We start from the raw sequence: 20,133 nt of genomic DNA, 5'->3' as shown, positions 1-20,133 counted from the left end.
AGGCTCGCCCCGCCCACAGTTGCTCTGGCAACCGCGCCGCGCTCCGCAGGTTTGGGTTGCTTGGCCCCGCCCCATGGCCGTGCGTACGTGCGTCGTCTCTATGGTGGCGGCGGATTCGCGGCGACCGAACGATTCCCGGAGTCAGGCAAGTGATCCCGAGGCTGCGGGTGTGACCTCTGGCCCGGGCCGGGGGCTTCGGGGAGCCAGCTGAGAGAGGAGGGTCTGAGGGCTACCCTGCCTCAGGCCGCCTTCGCTCGGGCGCTGGGCGCCCCCGGGTCCTGTGCCATCGCCATCGCCATCGCCATCCCCACTCTGGGATTCCCGCACCGCCCGGTGACTCAGCCCTGAGGCTCCCCTTTCCTGCTACCCAAGACCTCCCCACGCCAGACTCCGCATCGCCGTCCTCGGGGTCCCCATCACCTCCTGACCCACCCTCGGTGGTCTCCTTCAGTGCCTCGTGACAGCACCCCGCCCCCCCCATTCCTCCTGCAGGAATCACCGCTGTCGTCTGTTTCCTGCGCGCCTGCGATTCGGCCCCGTCTCCGCTAGGATGTTCCGCCGGGAGCGCTCTATTCCGCTGCGAGGTTCGGCTGCAGCCCTGTGCAACAACCTCAGCGTGCTGCACGTACCCGCCCGCAACCTCACACATTTTGGGGTGGTCCATGGACCCAGCGCCCAGCTTCTCAGCGCTGCTCCTGAGGGTGTGCCGTTGGCCCAGCGCCAGCTCCACGCTAAGGAAGGAGCTGGAGTGAGCCCTCCACTTATCACCCAGGTAAGGCATGGCGTTGAGAGTGGTGTTACTGAACCCAGTCCTCATCTCTGCCCTTCCTCTACAAGTCTCAAGGAATCTGCCTTTCCCAACCCTCTAATTTCCCAGTCTTTTGAGTCCTGTCCTCCACTCTGACCACTTTTTCCTACCCTGGGCCACTTCCCTTTAGGTCCATTGGTGTGTCCTCCCTTTCCGGGTGTTGCTGGTACTCACCTCACATCGAGGAATACAGGTAAGAAGAGCTTCCTACCCTCCCTGACTAGAGTCTTCTCAACTTTTCCCCCAGGACCCTAGACCCTACCCCACTTGCTTCTAAACACAAATTCTTCACATGTTTAGCCTACTCTTATTTCTCATTTTCGTTCCTTCCATCTTTTCCAATTCCCAAGTGCCATCTCCACTACCTGCCTCTTTACTAGCTGTCTGACCTCAGGCAGTTAACTTCTCAGAGCTTCAGTGTCCTCTGTAAAATGGGAATAAAAGTAGTGCCTGCCTCCCAGAGTCGTTTTGAGGATGAAATGGGCTAAAGCTAATGTGAGTATGTGAAGTACTCAGCATAGCTCAGCAAAGGTCAGCTGGATTGTGCTCCCATCCTTGCTCTTGTCTTCCAGATGTACGAGTCAGATGGTTCTGTCATGGTTTATTGGCACGCCCTGGACTCTGGAGACGTGTCTCCAGGTACCTGCAGGACTGAGTTGGGGTGAGGGTAGGGAGTGTTTGGTGGGGCTGGAGGAGGTGCTATTTCTAATAGTATTCCCCTTTCATACTCAGTACAGGCTGTGTTTGCCCGAGGAATTGCTTCCAGTGGCCACTTCATCTGTGTGGGTGAGGGGGCCAAAGGGAGGGCATTGGGGAGGTCCTGAGGTAGAGGGGTGTGGGCTGTGGCTAGGAGGATGCTGAAGGTTTGGGGGGAATTTTTAGGGTTAGAGGGAAGGGTAGGAGTGAAGGGGGCTCTTACAGAGACTCCAAAAAAGCAAAGGAGGGCTTCAGAGGGGCAGGACAGGCTAGAATAACAGCAGTCAATGGAGGAGCAGAGCTGTTGGAGCAGTGAGTGGTGGGTTTGTTACGAAGGGAGGAAGGATGGAGAGAGTGCTGTGTGTGGTGGTTGGAGACTTAGGAGGATCAGGAAGTCATCAGTGGGCACTGTGTTCTACAGGAACATGGTCAGGCCGGATACTGGTATTTGACATCCCAGCCAAGGGTCCCAACATTGTACTGAGTGAAGAGCTGGCTGGACACCAGACATCAGTCACAGACATTGCAACAGAGCCTGCCCAGGGACAGGTGAGTGGATTCCCCCTACAATTCCAGTGAGCCTGAGAGCTCTCCCACTTTGGCAGGTAGCAGACCTGGGTTTAAGTCTTGATTCCAACACTAAGCAGCTGGATCACTTTGGGCATATTGCAGCTCTTTCCCAGGCTTCAGCAACCTCAAGTCCAGTGATGAAGCCCTACATTCCATTTATGTGGCATTTAATAGTTCACGACCCCTTTTCAGTACTGGTGTGAATTGAGGAGTTGGGACAGATGGTGTCTAAGATGCTTTCTAACTCTGACATGTGCAGCTTCCTTTTCTGGACTTGGGCATGCCCTACTTATTTAGGCCCACCTCTAGTGCCACTCTCTTCAGGAAGCCATCCCCTTATTCCTGCTCCCACTAATCTCCCTTGGCTGGACCCTGAATTATTACTACCCTCAAAGACAACCCTTGTCTCCCTAATTGGATTACAAACCTGTTGAGAACAGGGTATGTATGTTCTAATTCATATTCTCCACTGCACCTGACCCAGAGCTGGGCCCATGAGCTATGTTGTTTGCCTGGGGTTGGGGGTTTTCAAGAGGCCTAGACTAGTCACGACTGTGACCAGCTCACTGCAAGACCTCCAGAAGATCATAACACTATGGTCTCAGCTTCCTCATCCATCCAGCGAGGACAATGATATACCCCACTCCTCACACATGGTTTGTCAGGTCAGTGAGAGTCAGACTAAGGAATGCAAGGCGGGGGGGCGCCTGAGTGGCTTAGTCAGTTAAGTAACAGCCTTCAGCTTGTATTGTGATCCTGGGGTCCTGGGATCGAGCCCCACATCAGGCTTCCTGCTCAGAGGAGAGCCTACTTCTTCCTCTCCCCGCCCCCTTGCTGGTGATCTCTGTCTCTCTCTCTCTCTCTCTCTCTCAAATAAATAACGTCTTTAAAAAAGGAATGCAAGGGAGGCATTGTATGCATCCTGAGGAAACCCCATATCCAGCTGGTGAGGGCTCCACATTTTGCCCTTTCCTTGGAGAGGCAAAGATGCAAGTGAGGCCTCCCTTTCCCTTCTGGCCTGTATACAGCACCCAGCAGGGGAGGAAGGGAAGGACTGATCTTACTTTTCTTCTCAGGACTGCGTGGCTGACATGGTGACAGCAGATGACTCAGGCTTGCTATGTGTCTGGCAGTCAGGGCCCGAATTCAAATTAATGACCCGAATTCCAGGATTTGGGTAGGTGAGGTGGAAGGGGGCTGATACCTTCCTGAGTGGTCAGAGCAAATTTAAGTGGATTATCACCCTCGCAGGGTCCCGTGCCCTTCTGTGCAGCTATGGCACGGGATAGTCGCAGCAGGCTACGGGGATGGGCAAGTGCGTCTGTATGAGGCCAGTACAGGAACTCTGCACGTCCAGATCAGCGCCCATGCCCGGGCCATCTGTGCCCTGGACTTGGCTCCTGAGGTGGGCAAGGTCAGTCTCCTTCTCCATCCCTCCATCCCCATGTTCCTGGTACAGGGATGTTGAGAGGAACTGCACAGGCTTGTCTGCTCCTCAGTCTAGCCCTGTCCCTGGGTACCCGGACCAGGCACTACAGCCAATGCTAGTCCCCTGTCAGCATGTGCTAGTGCCCACTTTTCCTACAACCTTTTTTTTTTATAGCTTCTCTCTGCAGCCGAGGACACCTTTATACACATCTGGAAGCTGAGCAGAAGCCCGGAGAGTGGCCACACTGAGGTGTGTGTTGTGGGAGGAGTGGAAAGTGGGGTCCAAGCATAAGGCAGCAGGCCCTGAGCAGCCCTCTTCTCCCCCAGGTGGAACACTGTCATGGTGAGTGTGTACCTGACACCCAGGTCTGTGGTGCCCGATTCTGTGACCCCTCAGGCAGCTCCTTTGCTGTGACTGGCTATGACCTTGCTGAGATCCTGAGATTCAGCAGCGCGTGAGAAGAGCAGCCCTCCTTTCTCCCTGCCGTATTTATAAAGGAACCCTCCACCCAGCCCTTGTCTGTTTACTCAGTATCACAGGCGACGATCAGTCAGCTCAGCTCCAGGGATGAGGGTATGGGGCAGGTCCAAACCAAGCAAAGAGGCAGTCTGTCCTCAAGAACCAGGTGAGGGCTGCCGTTAAATAACTTTTAATGGTTGTTGTGAGAGTCACAAGGGAGGTGACTCCCAAGGCTCTTCAGTGCCATCCTCAAAGCTGGTTAGTGCAGGGAGGTAGGGCAGGATTGGTTCCAGTTTTCTCCCAGGAAGGGTTTAAGGGGGGTCCCAGCCAGTCCCAGGAATGAGCCCCTCAGCACCTTGGCAACCACAGCTGAAGAGGGGCTTCTGCTCCCCCAGTCCAGCAGAGGAAGGGGAGGCCAAGCTGGCCAACCTGCTACTGACAGCGCCGCATCCAGAGCCCAACTGCACGTAGGTCCTCTCTTCCTCTGGCCAGATCCTGTTGCAAGCACCTTTCTGTCTCATACTGGTGACTGGAGCCAAGTGCGGGGTGGGCCTTTGCTGAAGAGGCCTCTGGACCTTGGGGATCGCTGCTGGGGGAGAGGGGCAACCGCGTGGGAAGCCCTAGGGGAGTGGTCTGGGGGGACAGCGTCCAGGGAGAATGTTCGGGGTCGCCCCCAGGGCATGGGGTAGGTCCGAGCTGGGGCTGGGGCCACTGAGGCAGGTGAGCAGGGGCTAGGCAGGGCAGGCTGTTCTGTAAACATTGCTAGCCAGGGTGGGGGTGTCTCCAGCCTTGTGCCCTCCCGCTGGGCCAAGATGTCTGTCACCGCTGCGATGTCATCCAGCGGCTCAATAGCTGTGACACCAGGAAGGGGTTGAGGGGAGGGGGCTAGTCAGAGCTTAGGCCCCAGGCCTACCCAGCCCTGATCATCACCTGTCACTGTAATAGGAGGAAAGCAAAGCCCGGATCTCAGCTGAGATCGTATTATCCTGCAGGAGAAGCCCCTCACCTGGGCCCCCTGGGGCCACAGTCTCTGATAAGACTACAGGATCCGGGATGCAGGGGGATGGAGATGAAGGGGTGGGCAGAAGTGAATGAAAAAAATTAAGAAAAGGAGGAAAATGAAAGCAGTGCCAGGCAAGTGAAGGGTCAGAGGAAGAGACAGGAATCCGCATGCAGAAAGGGAAACAGAGAAGAAGAAATTAGGAAAGAAACCCATGAAATGAATCTGGCTATTTGGGGGTTTGTCTGGAACTGTGGTGGCGATAGCTCTAAGAAGAGCTGGAGAAGAGAAACCAATGCAACAGGACTGAGTGGGCCTTGGGTCCCCAGAGCTCTGCCTCAGCCTATTGCTTTCTCTCTGTTTCCATTATCTGGGCTACCTTGAAGCCCCCACCCCACTTCCCATCATGTTCCTGAAGTGTTCTTTCACTCACCCATCTCATGGTACAAGGATCCCTGCTTGGCCAGTACTTGGGGTGGTTTCCGGGGAACAGGGGTTTCAATCTTCATGATCTCATCACAGCACTGCTTCCACTGGCCTGAAGGGAGAGCAATGATTGGGGAGGGAGGAGGAAGACGGAGAGGGCCAGGCCCTCCTCTCCCCTGCAACATTTCCCTTCCATGCTTTCTGAAAACAGAGGCCTTTGCTAAAAATAAACCCCATCCCTCACAAAGGTTCAGACCATCCCCCTCCTCTTACTCATGTCAAAGAAAAGCTGCCACAGAGCTTCCATCCAGCTGTGCAGGGCTCCCCGACTCTCTGTCTGAAGGGTGTGTGTCACCTCGTCCTCCCCATACCGGTTACTGATGCTCAGGGTGAAGGGCCGGCCTGCAGCCTGCTCCAGCTCCCCTGCCCGCACTCGAGTCTCCTGCAGGAGAAAAAGGCTCTGCTTCCACCTTCATCCTGATCACAGAAGTCAGCAGTGACCTGAGGCAGGTTTGGTCATCCCTGCCTTAGAAGGAGGAGCTTGTTGGGTCTCTCATTTGCCTCCTATTGAGCAGAGCAGAAAGGAATGGCAGGAAAGGACTGGGATGAAACAGAGCGTCCTCAGGGAAAAGGAGCAGAAGGAGACAGGGACAGAGGGATTAAGTGAGACGGAGAAGGCACAGAGATGAGCAGGAGTGCTGAGGCCTGATGGCCCTCGGTACTTCCATAAAAGTTGGCAGGAGAGCCAGCAGAAGGGGTCAGAAATCAAGAGGGATCACTGGACTTGGGTTGGGAGAGAAAGCCAGGAAAGGGAGAAGGTGCAGACTGCAATCTGAGGGAAAGGACAGAAAGGGGATGAAGATCCTAAACTGGCCATGGGACCCTCGGGGACTTGGTGGGGCTGTCGCTGGTGAGTAGGAGAGCCTTTTCCAGTGATGCCAGCGAGAACATTCCTGGCCCTGAAGCTGGGTGTGGTGCTGTTAGGAGCAGCAGCAGGCTAGACTTCCATCTCTGCACCCACCCTCCTGGGGCCTGAAGAAGATGCTCCTGGGCCTGGGCACCTGGTAGTTTCACCACCAAGGGACCCATCACCTTGTTGATGGCAATAGTAAACAACGGCTCTTCCCCAGTGTCTGCGTCTTCAGGTTGCCGGTAACAGAAGAGGTTTGTGCCTTTCAGGACTCCATGCACTCGCGCCCAGTCCTGCAGCTCCCCAGCTTGCTGCGTAAATGACTCAAGGTTTCCTGGGGGAATCACACCCTCCAACACCCTTCTTCCCATTCCCCCATTAGGCATCTGCTCCTTTCTGCCCACCCTCATGTCTGATCCTCCTGTCTTCTTGCCATAACCCTCCTTCCTCCGCCCAGATCTTGATTTCTCTGTAGTCCTTCTGTGCCCAGATGATCCAACTCTCCTCTGCCTTCTCCGTGTTCCCTTCTACACCTCAGGGCCCCTCACCTGTACCCTGAGGGTACCATTTGCGGTAGGCTGAGTCATGCAGAAAGGCTGAGCCACCAGGCGGCAACACACGCTACCATAAAGGGGAAGCCAGGCGGGATTCTCCTCTGGAGGACAGAAAGTGCAGGGTAAGGGTGGGGAACGAGAGGGGACTATCCAGTAGCCCCTATTCTCACTGTCTGGCGTCCCCTGCCCTCAACAACACATACTCACCATGGCTGGCGAGGGTGAGGTCGTGCGTGCGGAACCCATCTTGCACTGCTGCCAGGGTGAGTGTGGTGTGAGCCAACAGGTGGTAACGAGGACCACTGTAGGACAGATACAGAAGTGGGCCTCAGCCCAGTGATGGCTGTCTCAGGCAGCAGGAGCTCTGAGGGCAGAGCAAATCGGCCCCCATTGTTCAGGCTGTCCCCCAGAAAACTAGCTTGCCTCCCCCACAAGGCTGAGAACATTTACCGAGCTCCTGCTAAGTGTCACGTCCTGTACTTTAGATATGTTATCCCACTGTATTCCCACAACAACCTTGGGATGTTGGTGGCATTGTTTCCTTCACAGATGAGACAGCTTGAGGCTTGGAGAAGTTAAGAAATTTGCTCGTATTTTATAGCTGGTAAGTGGTACAGCCAGAATTTGACCTATAGCTGTCTCCAAAGGCAGCAAAATCACTGCCCTAGAGCTTCTGAAACTGCTGCTCAGAGACCCAGTGTTTCCATCCGGTGCTTCCAGGCACCAGTAGGCAACCCAGCAGGACCGGGGCTACTTTGGTCCAACCAGGGCACTCTGTTCTATCCACATAAGATGCATTTGCCACTGCAAAAAAACTGAAAACCCCAGAGCTTAGCTCTCCCTGCATTCCCACTGGTCTTCTCAGTTGACTTGGGCCCAGCTCCAGGGCATAGGCCAGAGTGCTTCCCAGCTGTGTGGGCTACTGCTTGATCATGTAGGTCTGTGCACTGTGGTAGCAATGCAAAATAGGTTCTGCATGCTCAGCACAGCTCAGAGCCCACCCCGCCTTGGCCAGGATATATGCAGTTGAGGGCAGTGGGGGGATGTAGGACCTTACCCCACAGCTGGGGTGGGAAGCAAAATGGGACTGCTTCCTGAACCTCCAGCACTCTCCAGCGATGCCCGGACACGCCTTCCTGAGGAGCGGCCTAGGGAGCTGCTGAGTTTGGTGGCAAGCCTCTTGGGGGCTCCAGCCAGGGCCCCCTCCTCTTCCATGCAGGCCCCATACAGCTCCAGTCGCAGTTCAAAGTCTGGCCCTGCCTCGGTGCTATAGGAGTGTGGGAGGAAGAGAGGACGATGGTCCTGGGGAAGCCCAGGGAGGCGTGAGAGGGTGGGCAGGGGTAGAGGATGGATGTGGTCCAAGCACAGGACAGCTGCAATGGATGCAAGCACAGGACAGCTCCGCGCCAGGTGAGGCCCACCTTCCTTCCTCCCCTGCAGCTGGCATCCAAGGATTGGAGCAGAGAGGAAAAAGGAGGGAGCCACAGGGACAAGGTACTCACAAGATCACGTTGTTCTGAAAGGAGATGTCTGTAAGGGTTCTGTCCACCAGGATCATTTCTGTGTCCTGAATGTGTTCCCCTAGCTGCAGCAGCAGGAACACAGCCCAGCGGTGCAAGTCTGGGGACAGAGGCCCAAGCTGGTAAAGACCGTGCCTCACAAGAACCTCCAACCTCAGGGCAGTGCCCCACAAGAACCTCCAGCCTCTCTGATCCAGCATGTGTGGAACTCACCGCCTTTGTTCTTGAAATATTCTGTGTCCTTCCACATTAGTGGAATCCGGAGGTCTGAGGGGCAGAGGGGCAGGAAGAGATGTTGAGACAGGGCAGGAGATCTTGTGATGGGCCAAGGAGTGCCAGCAGCTTGGGGGGGGTGAGGGCGGAATGCTTCTTACCAGAGATGCAGACCCGGCCTCGGCAAGGCGAGCGTTCAGCAGGCGGCCCACTGTCAGAAGGCCTGTGGGCAAATCACAGCATCCTGGCCTGACCTTTAGACCTTGTTTCTCCCCCACCGGTCTGGTTCCCAGGGGCTCTAGGATGCCTCCAGCCCAGGACCTAGCCCCCCAGGTCCCCAGCCAGGCTGACAGCAGGGCTGGAGGGCAGTTAGAGCAGTCAATTGGACCCAGGGGTCTGCTGGGCTTGGAGACACTAGAGGCACATTAGCTCACATGCAGCACAAACTCCAGCCCCCTCCCCCACCAAGCACCCTCTCTGACCATCTCCCCCAGACTCCTGCCAGGCACACAGCAAGGCTTGAGGGAACAGGTGCCCAGAGAGACTCCTTTTCAAGGGCTCTTCTCCATTAAACCCCAGGCTTGGAGGAATTTGCAGGCTTTCTTTCTAACAATAGGAAAGGCTGTTCTTCACCATCTTATCACTTCTTTGATATAGGAGGGTACTAGGTCGGTCAGAAAATCAAGAAGCTAAGTAAAGAATATATATTCTATTTGCCACACACCTCTCTCTTCCTCCCTCTCAGTTCTGATTTCTCCTCTACCATCCCCAGATAGGTTGAGCCTTCCCAGTACCCCAAGTTCCTCAGCCCCCACACCGGGGCCTTTCCCCCCTCCCTACCCACCAGCAGGACTCCCCGAGCATGCATCTCTCCTAAGGTGACAGCCAGTTTAACCATTAGCAACTTAGTAGGGCCTTAAGCTAAATGATGTGACACTTTTGGCAACGCATTTAGTTGTCAGTGATTTGGGGTGTATCTCAAATCCCACTGCCTAGGCTGTGCGGGGACTTGGACAGGGTAACGCTTGATGATGGCTGCCTCTTGGGAGACAGCAAATTCACATTAGGAACTGCCCCTTGTCTGCCTGCCCATTTGCTTTACAGGGAAGCCACAGAGTTGCTTATCTACCTTCCCCTGGGGGCTTCATGAGTGAGCTCTGGAGGGCTCCTGGCAACTTCTGGTGGCAGCCTTCATGGCTGAGGTGGGAGGGGATCATACCAGTGAGTAGCTAGGACCTTCTTTCCATCCAGCTTTGTGGGGCCAAGCAGGCTTGTTTTGCCAGAAGCCAGTTTTCGAAATGACCAGTTTACCAAAAGTGGCCAATTCTCAGAATGATCAACTTGCCTGGTATTCATTCTCTCCAACATTTTAGTTTCACCAGAGCATCACCTCAACCATTTCCCTGCAGCTGTCAGATTGGCAGCATCTAATGTCAGTGTAGCTGGTGTTTCATATCCAGAAGCTGACCCCTTTTAAAATACATTATCTAATTTATGTGAATGGGTAGGCATTCCCTTAAATATTTTTTTCCCTTAAATATTTTTAATTATTTCCTCCCTCAAGCACTGCTCATGTGTGAAGTGAGCCTCAGGTACACTATTGTCAGTTGGTGGTAAATTGGCCATCTGGTGAACTGACTTTGAGAAGATGAGCTTTCCAGAAGCCAGGCAGGCAGCCTCATCAGATCACAGGCTGAGTGTAGCAAATTAGCACTTTTATATTATAACCCCTCAGCCTCACAGCCTTTCACCAGATACCCTGGCTCTCCTGAGTCCAGTCCTAGCTACTCACTAGTGCACCTGTGGGCAGCACACTGTGGTAATAAAATGCCAATGGGTCTCCCAGGCATTTGACAGGGCTTCATGGGGAATTGACCTTCAGGGTGACCCATACAAAGAACATATACACACTGCACCACTACCCGCCATAAGGCCTTGTGTCCCCCTTGCTCACCGCCGGCCTGTCTTCTCCAGCACCTGTGCCTCTTTCCGCCGCTGCAGCTCGCCCATGTAGCTAAGGATGCGGCTATTGCACACCAGCAGGCTCTTGGTGGCCTCTAGGGCCTGTTCTCGCTGGGAGCAGGCCGCCAGCAGCTTGCAGGCCCCTTCCCTCATCCGGATCTCATGGTCTAGCTTTCTCTGCAACTCTGTGTCCTAGACAGAGTGGGGAAAAGGATAAGAAGGAAATGTCAGTTGGGGACAGGCTGAAGCACCCTCCAGTCCCCAGTGGGCTGTGGCCCAGGAGAAACTGACAAGAAACTTCTATTTCAGGCAACTCAACCTCAGCTGCCCAATAACCAGAGAAGCTTTGTCCTCGTGCAGTTGATGGTAAGAGCTTAAATTCCTTCAGCCTCTTTTGAGCACAATTTGGAAAAATCTATGAAAACTAGAAATTCACATATCCTCTGGTCCAGCTATTCAATATCTAGGAGTTTATCCCACAAAGACAGTTAAACATGTGAGCAAAGCCATATTCATTGCAACTTTGTTTTAAAACACCAACATTAAAAGTTCACTCAAGCATTGGTTAAATAAGTTCCAGCATTTCCATGGAATATGGAATATTGCAAACATTAAAGAGTGAGGTAGACATATATATGCAGATATGAAATAATCTTCAAAATATATGAAATGAGGGGTGCCTGGGTGTTTCATTCAGTTAAGCATCCAAATCTCGATTCTGGCTCAGGTCATGATCTCAGGGTTCTGAGACCGAGCCCCGAATCAGGCTCTGCACTCACCAAGGAGTCTGCTTAGGATTATCCTTCTCCCTTTGCCCCTCCCCCTGCTCATGCTTGAACATGCATGCATACTTACTCTCTCTCAGAAAAAAAAAAAAATATATATATATATAGTGTACAAATGGTAGCATGCTGTAATACTGTTCTACTCTCTTTTCTTACTTTATATATATATATATATATAGGATACTAGGTCGGTCAGAAAATCAAGTGATATATATATATGGGCCTGGGTGCCAGGAATGGAAAATAGATTTATGTTACTTTTTAAAAAAATATATATCCTTCTTTACTACTGTACAATTGGAAATTGTGATTTTGTTTTGTTTTATGAGGAAGAAGGGGAGAGAGAATCTCAAGCAGACTCATGCCCAACAGGACTGATGTGGAGCTTAATCTTAATCTGTAAAATGTAAATTTAATCTTACAACCCTGAGAGCATGACCTGAGGCAGAATCAAGAGTCAGACACTTAACCAACTGAGCCACTCAGGCACCTCTTGTGTTACCTTTTTAAAATATTAAATCCTTTCAGTTAAACACACACAGACACACACACACATTACCAGGCTCTACTTCAGACTTGCAGAGTAAGAATCTCTAAGAGTGGAACGTGGGTGGTTTTTTGAAAATTCCCCAAGTGCTTCTGAGGTGTAGGCAGGGCTGAGAACTACCAACTAAAGAAAATGAACAAGATAGTAAAGACCATCCTAGGTTACTCCAAAGACTCATGTGATGGCGGGGGGGGGGGGGGGGGGGGGGGGGCGGGGACATCTAGTTGGCAAGAGATCTATGGAGAAGGAGCATACCACCTATAGCATTCACCCATGCTTCTCAGAACCCTGTACACACTCCAAATTAGGGGATCCGCCACCTACTGGCTCTCTGATCTTGGGAGGTTGAGGACAGTGGCAAGGATTAGGGATGGGAAGGCAGGTAAAGCAGGTCAGGAGTGAGGGGCTAAATAGGCTGTGCATAAGGATGGGGCGGTGGTTTAGGCACTGAGAGAGGCACCAGGATTCTGAGGAACATTTACTCAGAAAGAGCCCTGGAGGTCTTGGCAGACAGTGGAGGGGAAGAGCACCAGTTTGACATAAGACAAACCTGGGTCTGAGTTAGTCCTGTCAGTCTTGAGAAGCTGGAAAGAACTGATTTAAAATGAGCTCAACCTTCCTAAGACTTGGTTTCATCATCTATAAAATGCAGTTGGAAATAGCCCCCACATCCCAGGGTTGTGAGGATTCATTAAGTCAGGAATGTAAAGCACCTAGCATAATGCCCAGCACACAGTATACATGAATGGTGAGAATGCTTTTTAAATGATGCCACTTTGGCAGAAAATAGCATTCACCCAACAAACTCTGGAGCACCTCTGTGCTGCTCAAGGGTCCACATTTAAAATCCAGCTGGGAAGTGAGAGATGCAGACATCAATGGCTGTACCATAAGTGCCATGTCATGGCATAAACACACTCCAGGAGACAGACCTTTCTGCTCCTGGCTAACATGATGGGGAAGGCTTCAGAAAGAGGGTGGAAGACAAGCTGCATTACAGTATAAGATTAATCTGAGAGGAAGCCAAGTGATGGCACCAAGCTGGAAGAGGGGAGTGAATGTGATCACCCAAAACCCGTCTTCTCCTTCACACCAGCTCTCACACTGTGCACTTGCTTCTGTTCCTGGTGACTCCAGCCTTCAAGTCTCCAAGATCTGAACATCCCATATTCCTGCTTCAAAAGCTTTTTCCAGCCTCCCTGCACATTCTCCATTCACAATTTATTTCCTGGGCCACCACTGGGCTAGGACTGACTTTCATTACCCCTCTCCCACAGTTTCCCTTCCTAACCCTTCAAAAATAGGCCACCCAGGTCCCAATGCCCCCTCCTCTAGGAAGCCCTCCCAGACTACATAGCTCCCACAGCAAACTGCCCCCCCCCCCCCAGCCACTCTATGTCTGTCTACATCAGGATTCCACCTTTGCTAAGCTTTCCTGCTTGCCAACCCCCATCCCGTTCTGCATCCAGTTTCTGCCACAAACACCACAGAGGAGAGAAGGTGGGGAGGGTGGGGACAGAAGCGTGCCTAAGCCCCCTCCTGGCTAGTCTCTGTCCGGGCCCCAGCACTCACAGATCCTTCCCTAGCCCTGTCCATTGCTCTTGAGGTACCAACGCTGGCGGCGCGCTGGGTCCGGGAGTTGCAAGTGTCCCCGCCCGTGGCGCTCTGGGCGCTAGTGACATCAGCTCCCAACTGCCGCGAGAGCAGTCGAGGGGCTCCCGGCTCCCGGGTGCAGGCGGTCCCTCCCTGCGCCTGGCGGGGCAAGTCTCTGGGCTCCCGCTCCGGCTGGGGCCAGCGCAACCATGAGAGGAGACCCAGCCACCCAGCCGTGTGCAACATTGCCGCCCGGAGCTCCCACATCGGCCTGGAAAGGGTTTTGGCCTTGGTGCTGCTAGAGCTGCAGAGGCCAGAGGCTCCTCCTGCGCTGCCATTGCCCTCCAAGGTGACCCCTTGCCCAGGAGCATGGGGGAGGAAGGATAGTATGTAAATTGGAAAAACTGGGGCAGTAGAAAAGTCTGGATTCGGCCTGAATGAGCCTGACACCCCTGCTACCACCCCTCACCCACTCTGGCCCCAAATCCACTCTCTCAAAGCTTCAAGGAGGAGAGGGCCCTAGAAATCCTGGCTCCCACCCCTTGGGCAGAGCATCTCAGGAATCTTGGTGCTGTTTCTACATCCCTGTGCTTTGTCCCCATCTTGTCACCCCAGGGAAAGCTTCTTGTCCCCCTCTCCCCTCTCACACACCCTTTCTCCCCAAGGAGGCAGCGTTTTCACCAGGCTCTCTTGGGAAAGAGCCCAAAGTTGGATTTCAGCAGGACCTGGGTCAAGGCCCAAGGGGCTGAAGGAGGATGAGTCATGGGCAGAAGTCCAGCACAAATTAGGCCCTCTGTGGACATCTTTTCCTGTCCCTCCCTCCTATTTTTTTCTGTCCCTGACTTACTGCCCTGCTTCTCATCACCTCTGTTCCCTTCAGAATCTCCACTGGGGCTAAATCTAAATCCTGGTTTGGGAATTTGAATGACTGTGAGAACTTAGCCTCTGGTGACTATTTGTAAACTGGGGAGTGTCCCACCTCCTTCATAGTATTGTTTGAGAATTAAGTGAGAAAGTCTAATTCCCTACCTTGGCCCAGCATATTTAAAAACAACCTTTCTCTCACTCCTACCTTCCCTTCACTTGCAGTTTAAGTTGCTTCCTCCACAAAGTCTTTGTGGATTTACTCTGCCACAACCCCCTCTCTTGCCAATCTCTGAAAAATCAAGAGATCTCTCTCTTGAGTGGGGAGTGGGGGGGGGAGGGGAATGCTGAGTTGGGTGGAGAAAGAACACAGCACCCTCAGACTTAGCTGAAGGAGAATGACCAAAGTGAAATCTAAGCCCCGTCCTCTGTCCCAGAACTTAGAAAGACCTCTCATGAAGAAAGACTACATGGGGCAGGGGGAGGGGGCACAAGAGAGCAGAGAGGATGCAAAATTAAAAAATTTTTTTAAAGAATTTATTTATTTATTCATGAGAGACACACACACAGAGAGGCAGAGACACAGGCAGAGGGAGAAGCAGGCTCCATGCAGGGAGCCCGAAGCAGGACTCGATTCCAGGACCCCAAAGGCAGACATTCAACCCAACTGCCGAGCGTCTGCCTTTGGCTCAGGGCATGATCCCGGGGTCATGGGATCGAGTCCCGCATTGGGCTCCCTGCATGGAGACTGCTCCTCCCTCTGCCTATGTCTCTGTCTCTGCCTCTTTGTGTGTCTCTCATGAATAAATAAATAAAATATTTACAAAACAAAACAAAAAAATAAATACCTAGCTCTGTTCAATAATATCTCCTGCAATGACAAAGATGTTATGTAGCCATCTTGAAATGTGACTAGAGCAACCAAGGAATTGTTTATTTCATTTTAATTAACTAAATTATACATTTAAGTAGCCACATGTAACTGGTAACATGGACAGTGCAGAGGAGTTAGGTTTTATCCAGTGTGCAAACAGAGGACAATAGCTAGTATCAAGAGTCCCAACAGGCTGATTGAGCACCTTTCTGGATATTAGAAAAAGGTAACCCCCTCCAGGTAAATTTAGATAAAGGTGTCTCCTCCTGATGGAGTTCAAAACCAGGCTGGGACTCCTGCCTCTGCCTGGCACCCCTGTGAAGGAAACAGCCCTCACAATTTGTGCCAAAGATGTGCTGAGAAAGATTGTGAGACCACCTCTGGGCTTGCTGGTCAGGGGGGCCCTGATTGATGAGCAGTGTCTGCTATGGTGCAGGGAGTGGGGGCCAGCACTAAGAGGAGCAACACCTGTAATTAACTGCCATTCCTGTTCTAGACTCTTTACAGTCCTGCCTCTGACCTTCCTCAGCAGCAAACTCTTGCCTTGTCCAGGCGGTCACTTCCATAGCTTCCTTCACCTCCCCCATCTCAGTAAATGGCCACAGTACCCAGCTGCTCAACCATGCACCTGGGAATCATCCCAGAGCTCCCTCTTTGCCACGAGGCAAATCCATCTGTGTCCAGTCCACTCATCCAATCCATCACCAAGCCAGACCAGATCTCCCACCATCATTTGAAACCCACCCCCTTCTCTGTTTCCACCAAGAGCACTTTCACCCACATCACCAAGCTCAGTCCCCTAAGGCTGTAACAACTTCCCATCTGGTGGTCTTCTGGCATTTCTCAGGTCAATTCTCCTCCCCCCGCCCCACCCCTGCCTAGCCTATTCCCCACAAAAGCCAGTATGTTAAAACACTAGAGGAGTCAGGCCCCTGCTTAAAAGCCTTGCATGGGCCAACATCACACCTACAGTAAAAGGCCTTTGTGGGGCCTTAATCTGGACTCTGCTCATGATCTCTGCCCCAACGCCTATGCTCCAGCCACACTGGCACTGGGACACATCTTCCCTCAAGAGTCTCTGCCCTTGCTGTGCCCTCCAGCTGGAAAGCCCTTCCTCCAGTCTTCACATATCTTCATATCTTTCTGGTCTCAGCTCATGATCTCATCCCAGCGGCCTTCTTTGACCTCCACACTGAATCCTGCTTTCCTGACCCAGTGCATATTACATCCCTGTTCTTATCATATTTCCCTATGGGAGATGATTTCTGTGTTTTTGTGTTTATGGTGACCCCCAGTTGAATGGGCCTTTCCTGTCTGGTTCACTGAGGTATCCCGTGGTCTGGAAAGGAGCCTGGCATATGGAGGCTGTCCAATGAAAGTGTTTAAGAGTAAACAGATGAGGAGCACCCAGGTGGCTCAGTAGTTGAGCATCTGCCTTTGGCTCAGGGCGTGATCCCGGGATCAAGTCCTGCATCAGGCTCCCCACGGGGACCCTACTTCTCCCTCTGCCTATGTCTCTGCCTCTCTGTGTCTCCCATGAGTAAATAAATAAAATCTTAAAATATATAAATAAATGGATGAATAAACAGCTCCCTGCCATCTCCAGGACCATCAGATCCTTCCATCCTGTCACAGAGTCCCATTCCCCTTTTCTAGCAAGGCCACATCCTTCCTGCAAACCTCTCTTACAGTGAAGTCCTCTCTTCCCACACCTAAAAGTACCTCTTGGGCCCAAAACACACATCCACACCCAGCCACAGAGCTTTCAGAAATAGGTGTAAAGACCCTTTTGACAACACAATGCTCTGATTGGCAGAATTGAGCGTAGATCCACACAGGGCATTTAGCGCAAAGCATACTGAACCACCTGTCCCTCTACTCGTGTGGAGCAGCCCCCTCCCTCCCCCTCCTCAGCTGAGGCAGGGATGCACAGGGCATGAACTGAGGCTGGGTTGCATGCAGAGGAGGTACACTCTGGGGTTGGGGGCGTTACCTCCAGGCTGAGTGCCATCTGCCGAATGTAGAGCATATTCAGGTCCTCCAGGATGTGCAATCTGTCCTGCATCTTTGTGCCCCCAGAGCCCCTTCCCTTGTGGACCCCTCCAGAAGGGGGGTGCTGGACAGGCACCTCGCTGCTCCACAGTTCCTCCTCCCGCTGCTCCCCTGGTCTTGACAGAGGTGGGCAGAGGACAGAGGTGCCCCTGTCCCTCTGCACTCCTGTTACACCCCTCTGGCTGCTGTGACAAACCTTCCTTGCCTACCACTGTTCCAGGGCCCTGGTGGGAGCCAGGCATGGGAGGAAAGGAAAGCGAGGTGAGAAGGAGCAGGGTCCCAGGAAGGGAGGCCAGCTGCAGAGGGGGCTCTGGGCACAGAGTGTCCAGTCTTGCTTTGGTGGCAGCTGTTCTCCCAGCTGTGGAAGAAAAAGGCCCTTTCATTCCGACTCTGGCCCCTCCCCAGCCCCCGCCCACACCCCTGGCCTGGAGGACAGAGAATCTGTGTGCCGGTAGGGCGTGAGGGGCAGGCACAGCTGGAAGGGGGCAGGGAGGGGCTGCCTCTTGCAGGTTTTACAGAGTTGTGGGGTTTGGCAGGAGGTCGGAGCTTTCGGAGGGGTTCTCACTCTCAGAAAGAGGAGGGGTGTAGGTGGGGACCAGCGGGGAGAGTGAGCCCAGGGAGCGGGACAAAGGGGTAAATTCAGCCCAACCCCCAGGGCCACCTCTTACAACTTGGGGCCCGTATCCAGCCCGCCCCACCCTGGGTTCACAATTACCTCGCTTTTCCAGCAGAAGGGAGCGGTGGGAGGGAGAAAGGCTGGGGTGTGCCTGTCTGCTGCTGCCCCCGCTCCCCTATGCGGGCCCCTTCCCTTCCAGACAGGAAACCAGCCCCGATTCCCAGTCAGCTGCAGCTTCGCCCCCCCCCCCCCTCCAACCCGGGCCCACAGAGTCACACTCCCCTCGGCGGCCGGCGGGCCCTGCGACTCCGCCCCGGTTCCTCCGCTCCGGCCCGGCCCCGAAGGCCCGACTAATCCCGGGGGCGGCCCCAGCCCACAGGCCCCTCCTCCCGGTCCCCGGGCCTCGCGGCTCCCTTCCCCACGCTGGCCCCACGCGGGGTGGCCCGTAAGGGCCCCGACTAAGCCCCTCTCCCCCAGGTCCACTAGCTTCGGAGTCAGAGAAGGCCCGGGACACTGGGACGTGGCTGTGAAAGGGCCTTTGTTCTGCGCAGGCTGGGGGGAAAGGGCAGAAGCCAGGCCTGGAATCCCAGCCCGGAGGGACGGGGTGGGCGGGGGGAGGCCCCCTCACTTAACCCTTTCCAGGCCCAACAGGGAAGGAGAGCTGACCTCGGGGACAGCCTCTTTGCCGTCGCTACTCGCCCTCTCACTCCTAGCTCAGGCCCAAGCCTTTCAGCAGCTCGGGTAGCAGGTAGGGCTCGGACCCGCGCCAGGGGGTGAGCGGGGCGCCGGGGGAGGAACTTGTCAGACTAGAGGCTGCACTACAGTTTCGTGTGGTAAATAACCCAAATCATCAAAAGCCCCCCCGCCCCCCCCCCACTTTCCCAGCCCTCAGGGGCACAGACGAGCCTTTGGGGAGGCTCCGGCGAGGTGGTCAGACGTGGCCTAGAAGTCGAGTTGGTGATGAAGGCTGTCCCAGGCGGTGGAGACAGGTTGTGGGATGGGGCTGGCGGCGCGGAGGAAGCGAGCGCCCAAACCTAGCCCGGGAGGCTTGGGGCGCGCCTACCTGCCCGCCGCCGTTTGCGGGGGATGCTCAGGAGGGGCCGGGGCCAGGCATATCTGGGGAATCAAGCCCACGGACCCTTAAACTGAAGCCAACCCGGAGTTTTCCGGGCAGAGGCAAGTCATGCCAACGGGTCAGGGAGTGCCTGCGGTGGCACGGGGCCGGTTAACTTTCAGGCGGTCCGCGCCTCGCTCCTGAGGTCGGCAGCGACCGGGCGGGCCGCCCCGCACCGCTGCATCTGCGCGCCTCGGCGTGGGTGCCTGCGGGGCGGGGGCGGGGCGGGGGCCTGGGGACGCGGGTCTCACCTCGGGCGGGTCGCTGAAGAGGCTGAGTCGGAAGCGGCCGCGTTTGAACTCCATCTCCAGGGCGGAGCCCCTGGCCACGGTGACCCGGCTCCGGTGGTTTCGCGAGAACATGCCGACGGCCCCGCGCCTCACCTGCTCGCCCCGTTTCCTGAGCCGCCGCTGTGCCTGCTGCCTCCGCTCCCGCGTCCCTCGACGCCCGCCAGCCAGCCGGTCCGGCCGAGATCCCGCAGCCCGGTTCCCAAACTCCACCCCCGGAGACGACACCTGGGCCGGGCAGGGCGCGGCACCCTCCTCCTCCACCCCCACCGAAGGCCCAGCCGGCCGGGCCAGTCCGGGGCGCCAAGCAGGCCGGCCCGACAACCCGACAGCCAGGCACCCCACACCCCTGGAGCACTGCGGGGGCGCCTCATCCGGTCGCGCCTGTCTCCCGCCTCACCTGGGCGAGGGGTGGGCCCGGGGAAGCCCCGCCCCACCAGCCGCCCCCACCTGGCGAGCCCGGGTCCCTGCGCGGAAAATCCCGTGGCCGCAGGGATCGCCGCCTGGCACACGGCGGTTCCGGCTCCGCCACCTGGGACCGCGCCCAGTTGTACCCCGGAGCAGCTTCCGAAGTGATCGTTTCAACGTCCTATAGTCCCAAATGTCCCTTCTCCGTCCCCCTCCTGTTAACTTGTCCATCCACCAAATTCATGGGCAGTGCTTTAAGCACGTCTTGGAATCCTGTTCTGTCACATAGTAACCGTGGAGCCTTGACCCAGTCATTGAACTTTCTGAGCTTCAGTTTTCTCATCTGTTCAATGGGGATATGGTGACTATCTCCATTCCTCAGGTTGCTGTAAGGATTACATATGAGAATGGGTGTAAAATGCCCAGCATACCGCCTGAAATAAAAC

The 20,133-nt window shown here is 54.7% G+C and overlaps 2 protein-coding genes across 10 annotated transcripts in view; one reads left to right on the top strand and one right to left on the bottom strand.

Moving 5' to 3' along the window:
• Positions 1 to 4,014, top strand: part of WDR54 (WD repeat domain 54) — a 33,561-nt gene extending 29,547 nt beyond the window's left edge. The window contains exons 1-10 of one of the 2 annotated variants that reach the window (XM_025453645.3): positions 1 to 145; positions 493 to 772; positions 939 to 1,001; positions 1,381 to 1,447; positions 1,541 to 1,594; positions 1,926 to 2,053; positions 3,151 to 3,251; positions 3,326 to 3,488; positions 3,678 to 3,752; positions 3,830 to 4,014. In XM_025453645.3, the coding sequence (XP_025309430.1) occupies positions 551 to 772; positions 939 to 1,001; positions 1,381 to 1,447; positions 1,541 to 1,594; positions 1,926 to 2,053; positions 3,151 to 3,251; positions 3,326 to 3,488; positions 3,678 to 3,752; positions 3,830 to 3,961 (1,005 nt within the window). In that variant the 5' untranslated portion in view covers positions 1 to 145; positions 493 to 550 and the 3' untranslated portion in view covers positions 3,962 to 4,014. The remainder of the gene's footprint in view (positions 146 to 492; positions 773 to 938; positions 1,002 to 1,380; positions 1,448 to 1,540; positions 1,595 to 1,925; positions 2,054 to 3,150; positions 3,252 to 3,325; positions 3,489 to 3,677; positions 3,753 to 3,829) is intronic. The other variant, XM_025453646.3, reaches the window with a different exon arrangement.
• A 122-nt stretch (positions 4,015 to 4,136) lies between these two features.
• Positions 4,137 to 19,876, bottom strand: RTKN (rhotekin). 8 transcript variants are annotated; one of them, XM_025453639.3, is made up of 13 exons: positions 17,978 to 18,118; positions 17,204 to 17,620; positions 10,540 to 10,739; positions 8,747 to 8,808; positions 8,586 to 8,639; positions 8,355 to 8,472; positions 7,910 to 8,119; positions 7,060 to 7,154; positions 6,847 to 6,953; positions 6,481 to 6,609; positions 5,662 to 5,830; positions 5,396 to 5,500; positions 4,137 to 4,814 (listed from the first exon to the last, which is right to left on the bottom strand). In XM_025453639.3, the coding sequence occupies exons 2-13, from the start codon at positions 17,273 to 17,275 to the stop codon at positions 4,480 to 4,482; spliced, it is 1,656 nt and encodes a 551-aa protein (XP_025309424.3). In that variant the 5' UTR covers positions 17,276 to 17,620; positions 17,978 to 18,118; the 3' UTR covers positions 4,137 to 4,479. The 8 variants fall into 8 exon arrangements, with proteins under 8 accessions (XP_025309424.3, XP_025309425.3, XP_025309423.3 ...); XM_025453640.3 differs by having other exon boundaries at positions 17,204 to 17,486; positions 17,978 to 18,113; XM_025453638.3 differs by lacking the exons at positions 17,204 to 17,620; positions 17,978 to 18,118 and adding an exon at positions 19,244 to 19,876.
• Between the last annotated feature and the right edge of the window lie 257 nt (positions 19,877 to 20,133).

This window comes from Canis lupus, chromosome 17, assembly GCF_003254725.2.
Source record: "Canis lupus dingo isolate Sandy chromosome 17, ASM325472v2, whole genome shotgun sequence".
Classification (NCBI taxonomy): Eukaryota; Metazoa; Chordata; class Mammalia; order Carnivora; family Canidae; genus Canis; species Canis lupus.
This window is presented reverse-complemented; position numbering and strand designations above follow the sequence as displayed.

What these genes read in the sequence shown, in the direction of transcription:
- RTKN (XM_025453638.3), bottom strand. Translation starts at nt 19,354, where the DNA reads ATGTTCTCGCGAAACCACCGGAGCCGGGTCACCGTGGCCAGGGGCTCC. An exon ending in TCTTCAGCGACCCGCCCGAG is followed by an intron (nt 10,740 to 19,243) that starts GTGAGACCCGCG and finishes CACTCTGTCTAG; the next exon opens with GACACAGAGTTGCAGAGAAA. An exon ending in TTTCAGAACAACGTGATCTT is followed by an intron (nt 8,120 to 8,354) that starts GTGAGTACCTTG and finishes ACACTCCTATAG; the next exon opens with CACCGAGGCAGGGCCAGACT.